At 40.6% G+C, this 15,046-nt stretch overlaps 1 protein-coding gene across 1 annotated transcript in view; it reads left to right on the forward strand.

Annotated features, from left to right (window-relative positions):
• The first annotated feature begins 8,004 nt into the window (after window positions 1–8,004).
• DCBLD2 (discoidin, CUB and LCCL domain containing 2) overlaps window positions 8,005–15,046 on the forward strand; it is a 103,501-nt gene continuing 96,459 nt past the window's right edge. Inside the window, exon 1 of the mRNA XM_059164373.1 lies at window positions 8,005–8,585. Coding sequence (XP_059020356.1) covers window positions 8,381–8,585 — 205 coding nt within the window. The 5' untranslated portion in view covers window positions 8,005–8,380. The remainder of the gene's footprint in view (window positions 8,586–15,046) is intronic.

Raw genomic sequence — 15,046 nt, forward strand, 5'->3', positions numbered from 1 at the left:
TACAAATGGGAACTAAGTATTGATTTAAAGGGATAACCAGTAAATCATGCCAGATACGTGGTGAGAAAAGTCTTATTTATTCAAAATTCTATGAGCCCCAGACATATACAATCCTTCAAGATTTTTTTGTTTTTGTTTGTTTGTTTGTTTGTTTTAATTAACAAGTTCAAGGAAATTGCATTCTCCTTTGTTTCCCTTCCAGGAGTTATCTTGGTCTGCAATGAATCCTTTAGAAAAATATCTGGTATTTTTACTTTCGTGTGATATGTTAACGATGAACAAATGATCATACATATCAGTCAATTGTAAAGTATTACTTATATTGGCATTAAAGCCCGATTACTAATGCAGATGCTCAGGGAAGGTAAGGTTTATCTGAACAACATATTATTTCCTTTTAGTCCATAGTTTGCCATTTTAAAATCATGGTTAATAGAATGCCCACAATAAAAAGATCTATTTAAAGGAAAATGTAGAATATATTCTGCATCTCATTTATACCTTATTGTGTTAAAAAATCAGTCCAACAACTAGGCTGTGAATGTGATATAAAGAAGATGATATACTTATTGGTTTCAAAAACCTTAGGTATTCCTTTTAAACATTGTATTTCCAAAGTCTTGCTATTATTTAAACTATTAGTTTCTATTTTATCAAATTATTAAATTTAAAGGATCTAAATTAAAATTTAATAGAAGGATTCAAAAGAATAGTTGCCTGCGTTTAAAAAAAAATCCCAATTTCTATTTCCCTTCTCTTGGTTCTTAGAAAATAAAAAGTAGAATTGTTGTACTATTATTTGCTTGTCCTTGTGTCCTTTCTGTCTAAATGTCAGCTGTCTGGATGATTTTAAATCCTCTCGCTTGCTATGGTCAGTCATGGGCTCCTTTTATATTTGACAAAATTGTTCAAAGATGGTGGAGGGGGAGATGGCTGAAATAGATGATGGAGATTAAAGAGAACACTCGTGATGAGCACTGGGTGATATATAGAATCATTCAATCTCTATATTGTGCACCTGAAACTGATACCATTCTTGTATTACATTGACTTCAAATAAAAACTTAAAAACAAATAGGAAAACGACAAAAATTGTTCAAATATCCTGACCTATCTAGGAATGAAAGCCTCTTGTGTGTTTTTTTTTTTTTTTAAGATTTTATTTATTTATTTGACAGACAGAGATCAGAAGTAGGCAGAGAGGCAAAGAGAGGGAGGAGGAAGCAGGCTCCCTGCAGAGCAGAGAGCCTGATGCAGGGCTCAATCCCAGGACCCTGAGATCATGACCTGAGCTGAAGGCAGAGGCTTTAAACCACTGAGCCACCCCTGTTTCAGCACCCCTGAAAGCCTCTTGTTAAGAGGATGGTGAGTAGTGGGAAGGTTTAAGCTTCTCAAAACCTCTGGTTCTAGGAATCTCCTACTATTCCTGATCTCTTTATCTCTGCTTTCATTTCACCTCCTGAGGACACTGCCCTCTCCCATGAAGAATCAATATGTTGGACACCAACCTGATTGTCCCCTCTTCACTTGTAAGACCCCCTTCCCCAGAGTTTCATCTAATCAAGGCTTTTTAAAAAAACTTCAATTAGCCAACATATAGTACATCATTACTTTCAGATGTAGTGTTCAATAATTCATCAGTTGCGTTTAACACCCGGTGCTCAGCACCTCACATGCTCTCCTTAATGACAATCAAGGCTTAAACTGTGGTAAATTTAAGGGAGAGTTTGGGAGAAAGTCTAGGTTGTGGGGGATGGTGGGAGATGTAACAATATAGCACATATAGCAAACATCTAACAATTTTTCATTAGTTATATCTACCTTCAAAGCATCTTTGCATTCTAACTACTGGAAAATTTTTACTGTTTTCCACATCTCCTGAGCTCCAGCTTCCAGCCAGCTTTATATCCTCTGAGTTTTCTCATCTCCATCCTGATAAGTTTACCCTCTCCACTCCCAGGTCCTATTTGCTTCTTTCACTGAATAGAACTGAGGTTCTTCAACCAGCCCCAGTTCATAAAGGGCTCACTGGGCCAGGGTTAGGGGGCACGAGGGTTATTTTCCGAATAAGTGCACCCTTCCCTCCTGGTCAGCACAGACAATGCTCTCCTAGGGAAGAATTCTGTGGTCATCAGCTGGTGTTTCCTTTCCCTCATACATTACATAGCTATTTTGGAATTGAGGACTTAGAAATGAGATGAAAACAAGTAATGGATAGTGAAAATTTGGGAGAATTGTCAAACTTTGAGCCCATCATGAAGTTCATAAAAAAGGCATTTGCGGCATAGAGAGGTTAGGAGCCTTGTTGGAAGTCATAGAGCACTTTCAAATGGAAGGTGGATACAGGAGTCTGGTCCACAGCTATTTGCATGAGCTCGTGAAACAACTTTTCAGAAGCCAAATAGCATTTCAGCTCTGTGTATTTAATTTTCGACTGTGTTGCCAGCAAAGGTCCCGCAGGAAAGAATATGGGCATCCAGCAGGGGCGGCAGGCAGCTACTGCACACCTAAATCATATGATCTCAGATCCTCTAGCATGTTCCCTATTCATTTTCAGTTTTCTGTTACCATTCACGAATAATTTAATTCTTTCATTCCTAAGCATGATGTTGATGTTCTGGAGGGCAGTTGTCACATGATTTTACTAAAATCTTTGGCTGCCTCCCTTAGAGACAAAATACCAAGCTGAAGCCTTGTTCTCAGCTGCAAGAGAATGCGTTGGTTAAGTGTTTATGTTACTAGAAAAACCAAAGGGGTATTGGTGGGGGTGAGGAGTAGAAAGAGAGGGATGATTGTAGTGGAGAAAAAGGCAAAGGGCAAATAATCTAAGTCCATCATGTTGCTGAACTATGCCAAGAAAAAAGTATTTAACCATTATCCACTAACAGAAATTAAATATCTTCTATAATAAATTAGGTTCCTAACACTTCTGTCTTAAATTTGCTGTACTACCTAAATAGTTTTCCAAAGTTAAGAAGATGTGAATAATAAACCTGAGAGTTAGGTTTGAATGAAATGACTAACTGAAAGAAGGTACAAGATAAAGAGAAAAAAAAATGTATCAAAACCGCTTCTATTGACAAAAACGAAGAATGTCTTCTCAGCAGAATTCAGACATTTAGCAACAATCTTGGTTACAAACATTTGTCCAAACAGTCAACAGGACAAAGAAAATGCTCCTGGGGGAAGAGTAACCAGATCTGAGGGCTCTGGTCTTTGAAGTTTAAAATATTTCCCCAGAACTGCCACATTCTTCTCTCTCCTATCCCACTGGAAGATCACAAAAGTGAATTCTCATTTGCTTCCTCTTTCTGTTACCCTGCCAAAAATACACTCTCACTGATAAAGCCCACCAGTGATTCATTACATACCATCATCCCAAGGTTTCCAGTATAAATGCCATATTAAATGAGTCTTTTCTGTTTTATTAATGCCTAACAGACATTTAATAGCAATGATGGTGCCAATGATTCTTATTGTATCATACCATTAAAACCCAGATGTTTCTGTATGAACAGAAGCAAAGACACCAGTCCCTGTGTTCCTTCCCTCCATTATCATTTCCTAAGCAGTGGCTGAACTGGGATTCATTTGGAAGCAGAAATAGTAGGCTGTGACCATTCTGTACATATTTTCATTTACTCTATAGATCAATTCCATGTTCTCTATTCCTCCATTCATTATCAATTAAGAGAAGAAAGAGAAAGAAAGAAAGAAAGAGAAAGAAAGAAAAGAAAGAGAAAGAAAGACAGGAATAAAGAAAGAAAGAGAACAAGAGAGAGAAGACAAAAAGGGTGAATTAAAATTTAGGATAAGACTATATTTAGGGATGCCTGGGTGGCTCAGTTTGTTAAGTGTCTGCCTTTGGGTCATGTCATGATCCCAGGGCCCAGGGATCAAGTCCCATGTTGGGCTTCTTGTTCTGCAGGGAGCTTGGTTCTCCCTCTGCCAGCTATTCCCCCTGCTTCTGCTCTCGCTCTCTCTGATAAATAAATAAATTAATTAAAATGTTTTTAAAAAGACTCTATATTTATTTTTAAATTTCCTAACATGGTACAAACATAAATACACCCAAACATGACACATTTTGGGGTGCCTGGGTGGCTCAGTGGGTTAAGCCGCTGCCTTCGGCTCAGGTCATGATCTCAGGGTCCTGGGATCGAGTCCCGCATCGGGCTCTCTGCTCGGCAGGGAGCCTGCTTCCTCCTCTCTCTCTCTGCCTGCCTCTCTGCCTGCTTGTGATCTCTCTCTGTCAAATAAATAAATAAAATCTTTAAAAAAAAATGACACATTTTAATTTCCTAATATTTCATATATAACCATCCCATGTGTTCCTTTCTTGAAGCCCTAGTCCTCCCCACAGCCTTCATCCAAAGCATTAATTCATTTACCAATGAATGGAGATTACTATAGCTGCTGCCAGTCCTAGCACATGTCAGAAAACTGGTGTGCAATGAAGACACTGCTCGATTTGTGTTTTCTCTGTCGAGCTTGTCCCCAAGGGAAGCTCCAAAATCCATATCTGTTTGAAGCCCTGTAGGAAGGAGCTGGGACCTGAGCTTGCCTTCTGGGAGCTTCTAACTGCTTCTGGGAGCCTCTAACTCCTATGATGGTGGCTTCCTCCAGACCTAACCACTTTGGATCCTGATTAGAATCCCCAGCTCCTACTTACCCAGCCTTCTGAGTCACATGGATCCTGGACAAGTATTGTTCCCGTTGCCTCTCTGGATGTTAACCCGCAAACGCACCCAAGCCCCAGAGGTAAGGAAGATGACTAAGTTGGCTAAAGCAGCATGCAGAGAATGAGAAAGGTAACGTAAACTACAATTCTGCTCTATCCAGGCATTGTCCTAGAAATGAATGCACATCACATTGGCCTATGGTCCCACAAGGAGATTTTCATCATCACAGAGCAATTTGTCATTGTTTTTGCAACTCAGTAGAGTGACAATGCTCAGAAGTGGAGAGAGAATAGGGACTGAACTAGCATCTGTGTTATACCTATAACATCTCCTGCATCTGTGTTAGACCTATAATTCCCCTATACATAAAGCAGTAGGATCTCCAGAGATGTTCTGTCGCCAGCATTCCATACTCTACAGTGCCAGATCAAAAGGAAGTTGAAGCATAGAAATACGATAATTGTCATAGAGAATATCAGTCACCCAGAACTTTTGATTTCACCTTTTTAAATATAACTTCAGTTTGCCCCTTCCTTCTTCATCCCTTTCCTACTACTGACCTCATTCAGAACATCTTCACTACTCTATTCTCCACTTTAAATCACCCTTCAAAATACCAGACAGTCAGTAAAACAGGGATAAAAAATGTGAGTACTCCTACCTCTTACTTTAGGTATTTATAGTTGGCATCTTTTCATGCTGTGTTATCAAGGAGTAGAGGGGACTATAGGCCAGGTTTTGCCTGTTCCAGCAAGGCTTCTACAGTACCAAGGGCCCATGGGCGAATCCTCTGCCCCTGGAGCAGTTCCACGTAGTCAACAGAGTGCCAGCCTGAGGTTCACAATATCTCAGTCTGTCTCCATTTCTGTGGCCTTAAAGTCGTCATGAACTCATGAAAGGAGTTGTCCAACAAAAAAGATGGGTTGTCTCAGAGAGCCTATTGCTACAAATCTTCTTATGTGACTGACTGCTTGTCATGTTAGCATTCATGTCTGACGTGTCCAATACTGAGCTCAAGATCTTCTACTTCCACATTCAACCAGACCAGTTTCCCTTATCATGTTCCCTTGCTGTGTGGAAGGCAATGCTTTCTACCTAGAAACCTGAGCATCTTCCTTGACTTTTCTTTATTCCCATCTAATCAGTCACTACGTTCATAAATATCCTTCATGTCAGCCTCCCCGGTCCAAGACTACTGCCCCTGCAGTGCAGGTTCACTGTCACTGCTTTTAACTCTACAGGTCACTGGGCTGGTCTATGGATGAGCTCTTCCTGGCTTCCAGTCTTGCTCTCTCTACAATCTATTCCTCACCCTCCTGCCTAGTTGAGTTTTCTGAAATAAAAATTTAATAATGTCGCACTTTCTTAGAACCCTTTAGGGGTTTCTCAGTGTTATAAAAATAAAATCCCAGGGCGCCTGGGTGGCTCAGTGGGTTAAAGCCACTGCCTTCAGCTCAGGTCATGATCCCAGGGTCCTGGGATTGAGCCCTACATCGGGCTCTCTGCTCCCCTTTCTCTCTGCCTGCCCCTCTGCCTACTAGTGATCTCTGTTTGTCAAATAAATAAATAAAAATCTTTAAAAAATAAATAAATAAAACCCTGACTCCTTAGTCTGTCTTAGATCTTGCTCCTATCAATGTTTCTGGACTCGTTTTCAGCTCTTCTTGTGAAACCAGCAGCAGTTAACCGCATTGAGCTCCCTCAACATGGATTGACCTCGATTGCCTTGGTGCCTGTAAGCCAGCCTACTTTCTCTGTAGCTTCAGATCACTTCATCTCTTTATTGAAGATTTTATCCAAGATGAAGATCACTTTCTACACTTTGTCTTTCTATTCAAGACTCAGCTGGAGTTTCATATCCACCATAGTTTATACCTCCAAAATGTCACTGACAGAAATGATTTTGTTCACCTCCCCCACAGAACACAGGCTCCTCCTGTTGAACTTCTTATGTCCACTGCCTGCATTAGTTCTATAGCATAGTGAGGTCTAACAGACATCAATACATGCTTATTGATTAAATTTGTTAGAAGAGTTGAATGCATGAGGGGTTTATAGTGGAGTTGAACAAGATGACTGCCAGCATCCTTCTCAACTCTCAGCTTTTCATTTGAAGATACTCGTCCCTTCCATGGTTTTGAATATCACATCCATTTATTACTCTCACCCATGACTTCAAGGCACTCCTCAACCTGAGCTTTAGACAAAAATGTCCACCTGCCTGTTACAGAACTTCAAATTCAAGCTGCTGAGTGAGCGTCTCAAATTCAGCATGTCCAAAATTAATTCACTTGCCTTCACAACCTGACACAACTTTCCAGTTTTCTGTAGTTGTTAATGACACCATCCTTTTCTTGGGGGCCCATATTAAAAAAATCCAGGATGGCACCTTTCTCCTAAAACCAATCACTGCCTAGTCCTGTGGATTCCCCTTTCCCAAAACCAGTTGTTTTTGTCACTACATTTACAGACTCCATCGAATTTGTTGCATTCTGACTTTCATGATGTATTTCCCTCTCTGTACCAATACTAGATCCTGGAAAGATTTCTGTATTATGGCTGTAAATCCCCCAAGTCTCAGCATAAGTTTTGCTAACAGATAGCAGGTGGTCAACACCTCTTGGTAGAATGGCTGAATGAATGTTAGGATGTTAGGTTTAAACTGCTTTTGGGGCAGGGATTTTGTTATATGCTTTTTTTTTGTCCCGCCCCGAATATAGTAAATCGAGTAAAAGGCATAGGAAACAAGAAATACATATTCTTTTATATCGAACACTGTATTTTTTAATTTTAAAGTGGAGTTGCTGCAACAACTGGCTGTAGTTTTAATTAAAAAAAAAAAAAAAAAAAAACACGCTCTATTTTTTGGTAAAATGTGTCTTAGCCTCAGCTCCCAGCTAAAGCCATCCAGGATCCTGGTTTCCCACCCCTTCCAGTGGCCTGATGCGCGGCAGGGGAGGAGCAATGAAAAAGCTGGGCCTGAGAAGCCGGGAGAGAGGGATGGGGGAAGTCCCGGAAGTCATTGACCAGAGCAAGCGGCGGCCTCGGCGAGATCAGCTTGGGCTGCGGTCCCAACAATAACAGGCGCGCGGGCGGGGCGGGGCTGCCGGGGGCCCGAGCTTGGGGGCGGAACCCGGATTGGGGGAGGCGGGTGGGACGCCTCGCTAAGGCTGCAGGGGATTGGAGGAGAGAGATGAGGGGCGGTTGAGCTCAAGGAGTGGGCCGGGAGCTAACGGGCCGACAGAGGAGAGAGCGTGTTGATTGGGAGGCGCGGAGGGAGACGGACCGGAGCCAACTGCGGATTGGCCGTGGCGGGTAGAAGAGGCGTGGTCAGTGCGCGCCCGAGGGAGCGCGAGGGAGCGGGCGGCTGGCCTGCCTGCCAGCTAGCCGGAGCCCCGGGCGTGTGCTGCGAGAGCCCGGGTCGGGTAGAGGAACGCGGTGCGGGAGGCGCGTCCCCCCCAGCTCCTCCGCGGCTCGACTACCCCCCTTCCTTTCCTCTCTTACCCTGCGCTCTGGTCTGGGGTCTCGGGGCAGGGAACGGAGGGAAGGAACTAAAGAGGAGGAGGCGAAAGCGGAGCGAGGGGCAGAGAGGGTCCCGGCGCGGGGCGCAGCGCGCGCTGCCTCAGGCTCTCCAGTCCGAGCCGCCGCCGCCTCGCCCGGGGCGTCCGCACTATGCAGGCGGACTGCGGGCCACCGCGATGGGGAGCCGGGCTGTGCTGAGAGCCGGGCGCAGCCCTCACGGTCTCCGAGTCCGGGCCGCGGCCGCCACCCCCGCCCGGGCCGCGCTCCCCTTCTCCCGCCCTCTCCCTCCCCTCTGCAACTCCTCCTCCTTCCCCATGCCTCTATTCCTCCTGCTCCTACTTATCCTGGTCCTGCTGCTCGAGGACACCGGAGCCCAGCAAGGTGAGTGGTCCGCGGGGAGTGCGCAGCGCGCGGAGTCCCAGGGGCGGCGGGGGCGCTGGGGGAGCCTCCGGGATGCCGGGTCTCCCGGTGGGGCGCCGAATCTGCAGATGCACTGGGGCGGGTGCGGTGAGCTTTGGTGCCTGGCCAGACCTGGCCGAGCACTCGCTGGGTTCATTTGCAAAGGTGGGCTCTGCCTGTTGTCCCTCAAGTTGGCGCGGCTTTACTTTTTGTCAAGGCCTTTGGTTTTTCCGAAAAGAGAGAAGCGAGACCCTGCTATGAAGGCCTCCGTTTTGGTATTGGATTTTTCTGGGGAAAATCGTTGGGCGGAAAAAGAGAAGTTTTGGAAGTGTGACCCCTAAAGTTAGGTTACACTGATGGACAGAGTAGCAAGGCAAGGTAATTAAGTAGCATCTTAAACCAATTAAAGGCAGGTGGAGATAATTATCATCTTTTGTGAAAACTGCTCAGGTTCAAAAGCGAATTGATTCTGGTTAGCTTCGAGTCTGGAATTCAGGACATGCCCTTTATGATTACCTTACTGTTATTCCTGTTGGTGATCTGGATTTCCTGGGTCAGACACTCAGTCTGACCCAAGGCACGTGCTGTTTCCAGATGGAGCATTCGGAGTTAAAAGGGTAAGCCCTTCCAGAAAGTGACAAAACTTTTTTTCCACCCACAGTCCTTGAAATACCTATTTCAGAACTGAGCAAAACTGTTTATTGAATAATCATCATAATGGAAAGAGAATGCAAGGCTGATTCCTCCCCCACCCTTTAGTACTATTTTCAGGCAGCGAACCACAATTTTTGAATCAGTTTGGCATCAGTTATTGAACACATTTTTCCGTTGCATTTCCTTCTTTATTGCAGTAAGAAGGATATGGGTTGGACTGTTGCTTATTGCTGGGAAGATTTTTATTTTAAGTTGATCTCCATGTTTAAGTCCCGGTGAAAAGTTGCTCATATGGTTTTCAGAGAAGTGTAGAATCATGGCCATAGGCCTGTCATTATGAAGATGCTGAAACTTTGACAGGCATGTGGAAGTATAATGTAGCAATAAAGAAAAATATATTTGCTGAACTGACCTCTTTTAGCTCTAGGCACATTTCTACATTGTGTAACTTAAAATTCAGATGCTTAACATTCATGTTTTTAGTTAGATTATCTTCTTAAATTCTTAAGCATCAGCACTTAATAAATTGAGGTGTGATAATCTTCCCCCCACTGAAGTTTTAGAGTGTATGCTTGTATTTTCCTCCTAGTAGGAGAAACAAAAAACAAGAAGGCTTACCTACAGTCAGCATTAATTGGGACTTACTTTGTGGCAAGCACAGTTCTAAGTGATATATTAAGTTGGTTAACCCTCACCACACCCATCCAAGATAGTGTTATCCCGTTTCAAACATAAGGGAACCGAGACACAAAAAATACAAAAAATACAAGGTACGTTGATACAGAAAGGAATGTAACTACATAAGCAGAATACTCTGTTTTGCTTATTTCTAGACTGAGAGTGTTTATATCGTTTTTTAAAAAAAAAATCTTTAAACAGTATAGAATCAGTTTATGTCTCCCCACATGAGACAGTTGCCTTAAGCTTCAGAACTTCATGAACCAGGCCTAATTAACATGCAACATTCCCTTATTTTCTTCCAAGGTGTAATTTCAGTTTTTAGCACAGCCTTTTTAACAAGTAATGGTCCTCTTTCACAGTGATGTCTTATATAAACTGTAGATTAACACAAATAGAAATGCTGGTGGTAATTTAAAAGACCTCTGATTTCTAGTTCTTTTGATTGGGTAAATTTTGTGAAGTTATTTAATTTCTTTGTACCTCTGTTTTCTTCATCAGTAATATGAGAATAAATACCTATTTTGTAGCCTAACAAAGATGAAATAATAATACATAGGAGTTTTGTAAATGGAAAAGCATAATATAGCTTTAATTGATTATCATTATTAATTTTGAGTTTATGAAGTTGATAAAGAAGAACAAGTCGGGTATATATTACTGGAAACTCAGGAGTTTTGAGATTTTAATTCCCTAATTTTTAAAAATAACTTTTTTTTTTACCCAAAGGACCCTGATGCAGTCTGTAGTGGAATTGCATTTAAACCAGTCTTAACAATCTAACAGACATGATTTGGAGTCCATTGTATTCCCTCACATAAGCTGAAAAGAAGTCTAATTTCAAAATGAGAAGCAGTGTTTTAAAACATCTACAGAATTTTTAATAATGGAAATGTCTACATATTGTAGTGTTAAGTGACAAACTGTACTTTTTACTCTATAAGAAATCTTAGGAAGAAGACTGAAAAGAAGTAATAGTAGTAGCCTTTTGGTGGTAGAGTTGTAGGTAATTCCTGTTTGCTTTTCCAAATTTTCTGCAGTTCACATACAGTCAAAATATAAGCTGTGGAAAAAATGTTTTGTGATATTTAGGTTTTCCTTTCTTTAGCCAGTCTAGGTAGAAGTGCATTTAATATATGTGTTGTAGAGAACCATACCTCGGGAATTTTAAAAAATCTTTCAGACATCATTGTAAAGTAGCAGATGTTACTCTCATTCCAGTTCCAGTTGACCCTTGTACAACACAGGTTTGAAGTGCACGGATAGCTGCCAATTTTTTTTCTGATAATAAACATATTAGAAGATTTTTCGGTGATTTACAATTTGAAATTGGAAAAAACTCAGAGGAACTGCATAGCCTAGAAATATTTTTAAAATACTGAAAAAATTAGGTATTATTGTAAGAATACAGTATATAATACCAGTAATGTACAGAATATGTGTCAATTGACTTACATGTAAGGCTGGTCAGTTTTCTGGTCAGCAGTAAGTTCCTGGAGAGAGTACAATGTTACAGATGGATTTTTGACTATGCACGGGGAGGTCAGCACCCTTAACCCCTGCCTTGTTCAAGAGTCAGCTGTAGTGCTATATACATAGCTATTCCTGAGCAGATTTTCTGCTGACAGTGATTTCTCTTTTCATTTGGCTCAGAATAAAATTTATCATTGGTCTGAAAATTTGTCAGCCTTTTACAACTGAGATGTATTTTAAACAATATTATTTCATTTACTTATAGATTATATTTCCTCACATTTAATTGTATGATGATGGTGTTTTAGATACAGCTTCCATTGTATTTTTAAGTTCTAATTTTTTAAAAAATATTTTTATTTATTTATTTGACAGAGTGAGAGAAAGATCACAAGTAGGCAGAGAGGCAGGCAGAGAGTGGGGGGAAGCAGGCTCCCTGCTGAGCAGAGAACCTGATGTGAGGCTTTGAGGCTCTGAGGCCCCATCCCAGGGTCCTGGGATCATGACCTGACCCAAAGGCAGAGGTTTAACCCACTGAGCCACCCAGGAGCCCCTTAAGATCTAAATTTGATGTTGAGTTCATCTTCAAAATCTTTTTATTGTTGAAAGCATTCTTTTTCTGTAACACATCTGAAAAACTTAAATTGGTCAAATTTATCATGCTAATTGCATCTTTGCTACTGTAATAAATGTATTTAATAGGAAGTTGAAAGTCTATGAATGTTTCTGTGTCCCTGATTTACATTTTGACTAGAAATTTGTGTCCCTTTATCTCAGGAGCTCAGCTTCCTAGTTCATGTTCTGGAGGGCTTTGCCACTACTTTCTGGGTTAGATTATTTGAATGTGGTAACATAGCAGGGAATTTTTACGATTTATTAAAACTGACTTGTTTTTGCCTAGTAATACGAACTATTTGCGAAGGTATTGATTTTTATTTACTCATCTTATGAAACAAGACAATTTCATTCTTTTTTTTTTTTTTTAAGATTTTATTTATTTATTTGACAGACAGAGATCACAAGTAGGCAGAGAGAGAGAGGAAGGGAAGCAGGCTCACCGCTGAGCAGGGAGCCTGATGCGGGGCTCGATCCCAGCACCCTGAGATCATGACCTGAGCCGAAGGCAGAGACCTAACCCACTGAGCCACCCAGGTGCCCCAAATTCATTCTTAATTGTTCAATTTCACAATGAGGTCCAAATTAATGTGTGGGGGAAAATTCTTTTCTGTCAAGTAATGGCTTTATTTGTTTGTGATGCAGATAAATAGTTTTTCAACAATATTTGTGAATTGTCAGAAATGAACACATCTCCCTCAGTAATAAATATTTTTAATTATTTCTAATATCAACTTTAGGTTAATTTAGAATTTTCAGTTGTCTTTTCTTGGTTTGATAAAACATTAGGCCTCTTACATGTAGTTTTGTTCAGAGGCAAAAATTAAAGCATCCTTTTTCTGCTATATTTCTAACTAATGTTGCCCAGTGAGAATTAGATATATAACATAAATTCTGCGTGTGCTAATGACTAGATTTAAAATCCACATTTTTCAAACTTAAAAGTGAAAAATTAATTGTAAAATTTTGGTTCATCATTTTAGGTAGCTTTCCGTATGTTACAAGCAAAGAGGGAATACGATTTCCCACTGGAGATGGTTAATAATTCTATCTAAACATCTGAGCTTCATTCTAGAAGACTAACATAAAAATAAACCAAAACAGAAAAACCTTAAGATCATGAAATCTGTGTAAGTGAAAGTACCAGTGCTGCTATGAAAATGACAAATGAATTAATTTCCAAAAAGAAATTATGAGATTATAGTATGATGTGGAAAGATTACATGTACATAGAAGTAGTTTTAGGTTTAGGATTATACTTTACAAAATGAACCTAGGATGTGAAAGTTCAGGTGGTAATATTGCACATTAATTGAATACATGCAAATAGTTTCTATTTGAACTTCTTCATTAGTTGGATGGATGTAGAATGATGACATAAAATTATTGGGATTAGGAAAAGCTTCATAGAGATAGTGAAGTGTGGTTGTTGAAATATGAAGTGAGACAGCTTGACAGTTTTTCTTCTGTGGCTTATGGATTCAGTTTACAACCTTACCACGGCCTTGCCACTTTATTTTTTAAATATTGTACAGATAATTATAGTTGTTCAAAACCAAAAACTTAATTGCTGATTACCCACACCCCCACAGTTCTACCTCCGATCTATCAATTTATGATTTTTATGTTTCTTCCTATTCCATATTCATCTACATAATAATCTTGCATGGTTGTAATATGTTCTGTAATCATGTTGTGTTATGTTCTGTAGACATATTGTGTTGAAATTAATTGTGTGACCTAATTTTTGACACACAAGCATACTTAAAAATACAGCAAAAAAATTCTAAATGTAAAAATTCATCACAAGACATTATGAAGTAATTACTGTATTGTTTGGAATTGCTGCTGCAGTATTTTCTTAGTCCATTTGATTAAATTCTTCATTGAGGGTGGGATCTTTAAAAAGGTATTTCAGTTCAAAATATTAGCTTAGAAACCTACGTAATACTAATTTCCCAAATCATTATGTAGATTAAGTCAGTATAATCCACAAGGACAGAAAATACAGATAATCAAATAAACTAGTATTTAATGAGTGAGGGTTTCCACTGAAACAGATGGGCTAATGGGGTAATCTTAAAAGTATGCTAAAACATTATCTTCTAGATCAGCCTGCACTCTGAAGGATATGTACTTGGAAGAAAAATGTTGATTAGCTACTTGAATTATGGGGAAGAGCCCCCAAGGTGCAAGCTCCCTCAGCTGCTTTCTGAGAATGGGCCAAGTTTCTTGCAAGGCTTTTGTTGAGCTGGTTGCATGCAAGTGTGCAGTCAAAACTAGATTGTGGTTGATCAAAGAAAAGATGCTGGTACTCTTTATCATCCTCTCATTAAGAAATTGCAGCATGAAGTAGTACCAACTCTGAGCCTCCAGGCATGTGTGCACATATGTCAGTACAGTTCTGAGACATTTAGAGAAGAGTGAAACATTGTAATTGTTTATAGGGAACCTACAGTCTAGTTGGGGAAATATTGATCTGTAAGTTGAATTATATAGAAAAATAAGCAAGGGAAGTTGCCTGTTGCTGTGGGTTTGAAGGAAAAAAGAGCTCATAGGAAGTAGGAGATAAAGTGCTTGCTGATGAGGCGCCTGGGTGGTTCTGTGGGTTAAAGCCTCTGCCTTTGGCTTGGGTCATGATCCCAGGGTCCTGGGATCGAGCCCCGCATCGGGCTCTCTGCTCAGCGGGGAGCCTGCTTCCCTTCCCCTCTCTCTGCCTGCCTCTCTGTCTACTTGTAATCTGTCTGTCAAATAAATAAATAAATAAAATCTTTTAAAAAAGAAAAAGTTGTTGCTGATAAAGTGTTTTAACTGAGTGAGCTTTAAAGGATTGATAGGTTTGTAGTCCACAGGGAAGACAGATATTTGAGAAGGAAGAGCACAGCATCAGAACAGAAAGAAGTCAGGAAAGCCTGGGAGTGCAAAAGCCTGTCCTCTTGTAATGAGTAGCAGCAAGACTCTAAGCCCGTGGTCCTGGTTTCCTGCTTCCATCTTGAGCCCCATGCCTAGCATGCTCCTGCCTA

This window comes from Mustela lutreola, chromosome 2, assembly GCF_030435805.1.
Source record: "Mustela lutreola isolate mMusLut2 chromosome 2, mMusLut2.pri, whole genome shotgun sequence".
In the NCBI taxonomy this organism is placed as follows: Eukaryota; Metazoa; Chordata; class Mammalia; order Carnivora; family Mustelidae; genus Mustela; species Mustela lutreola.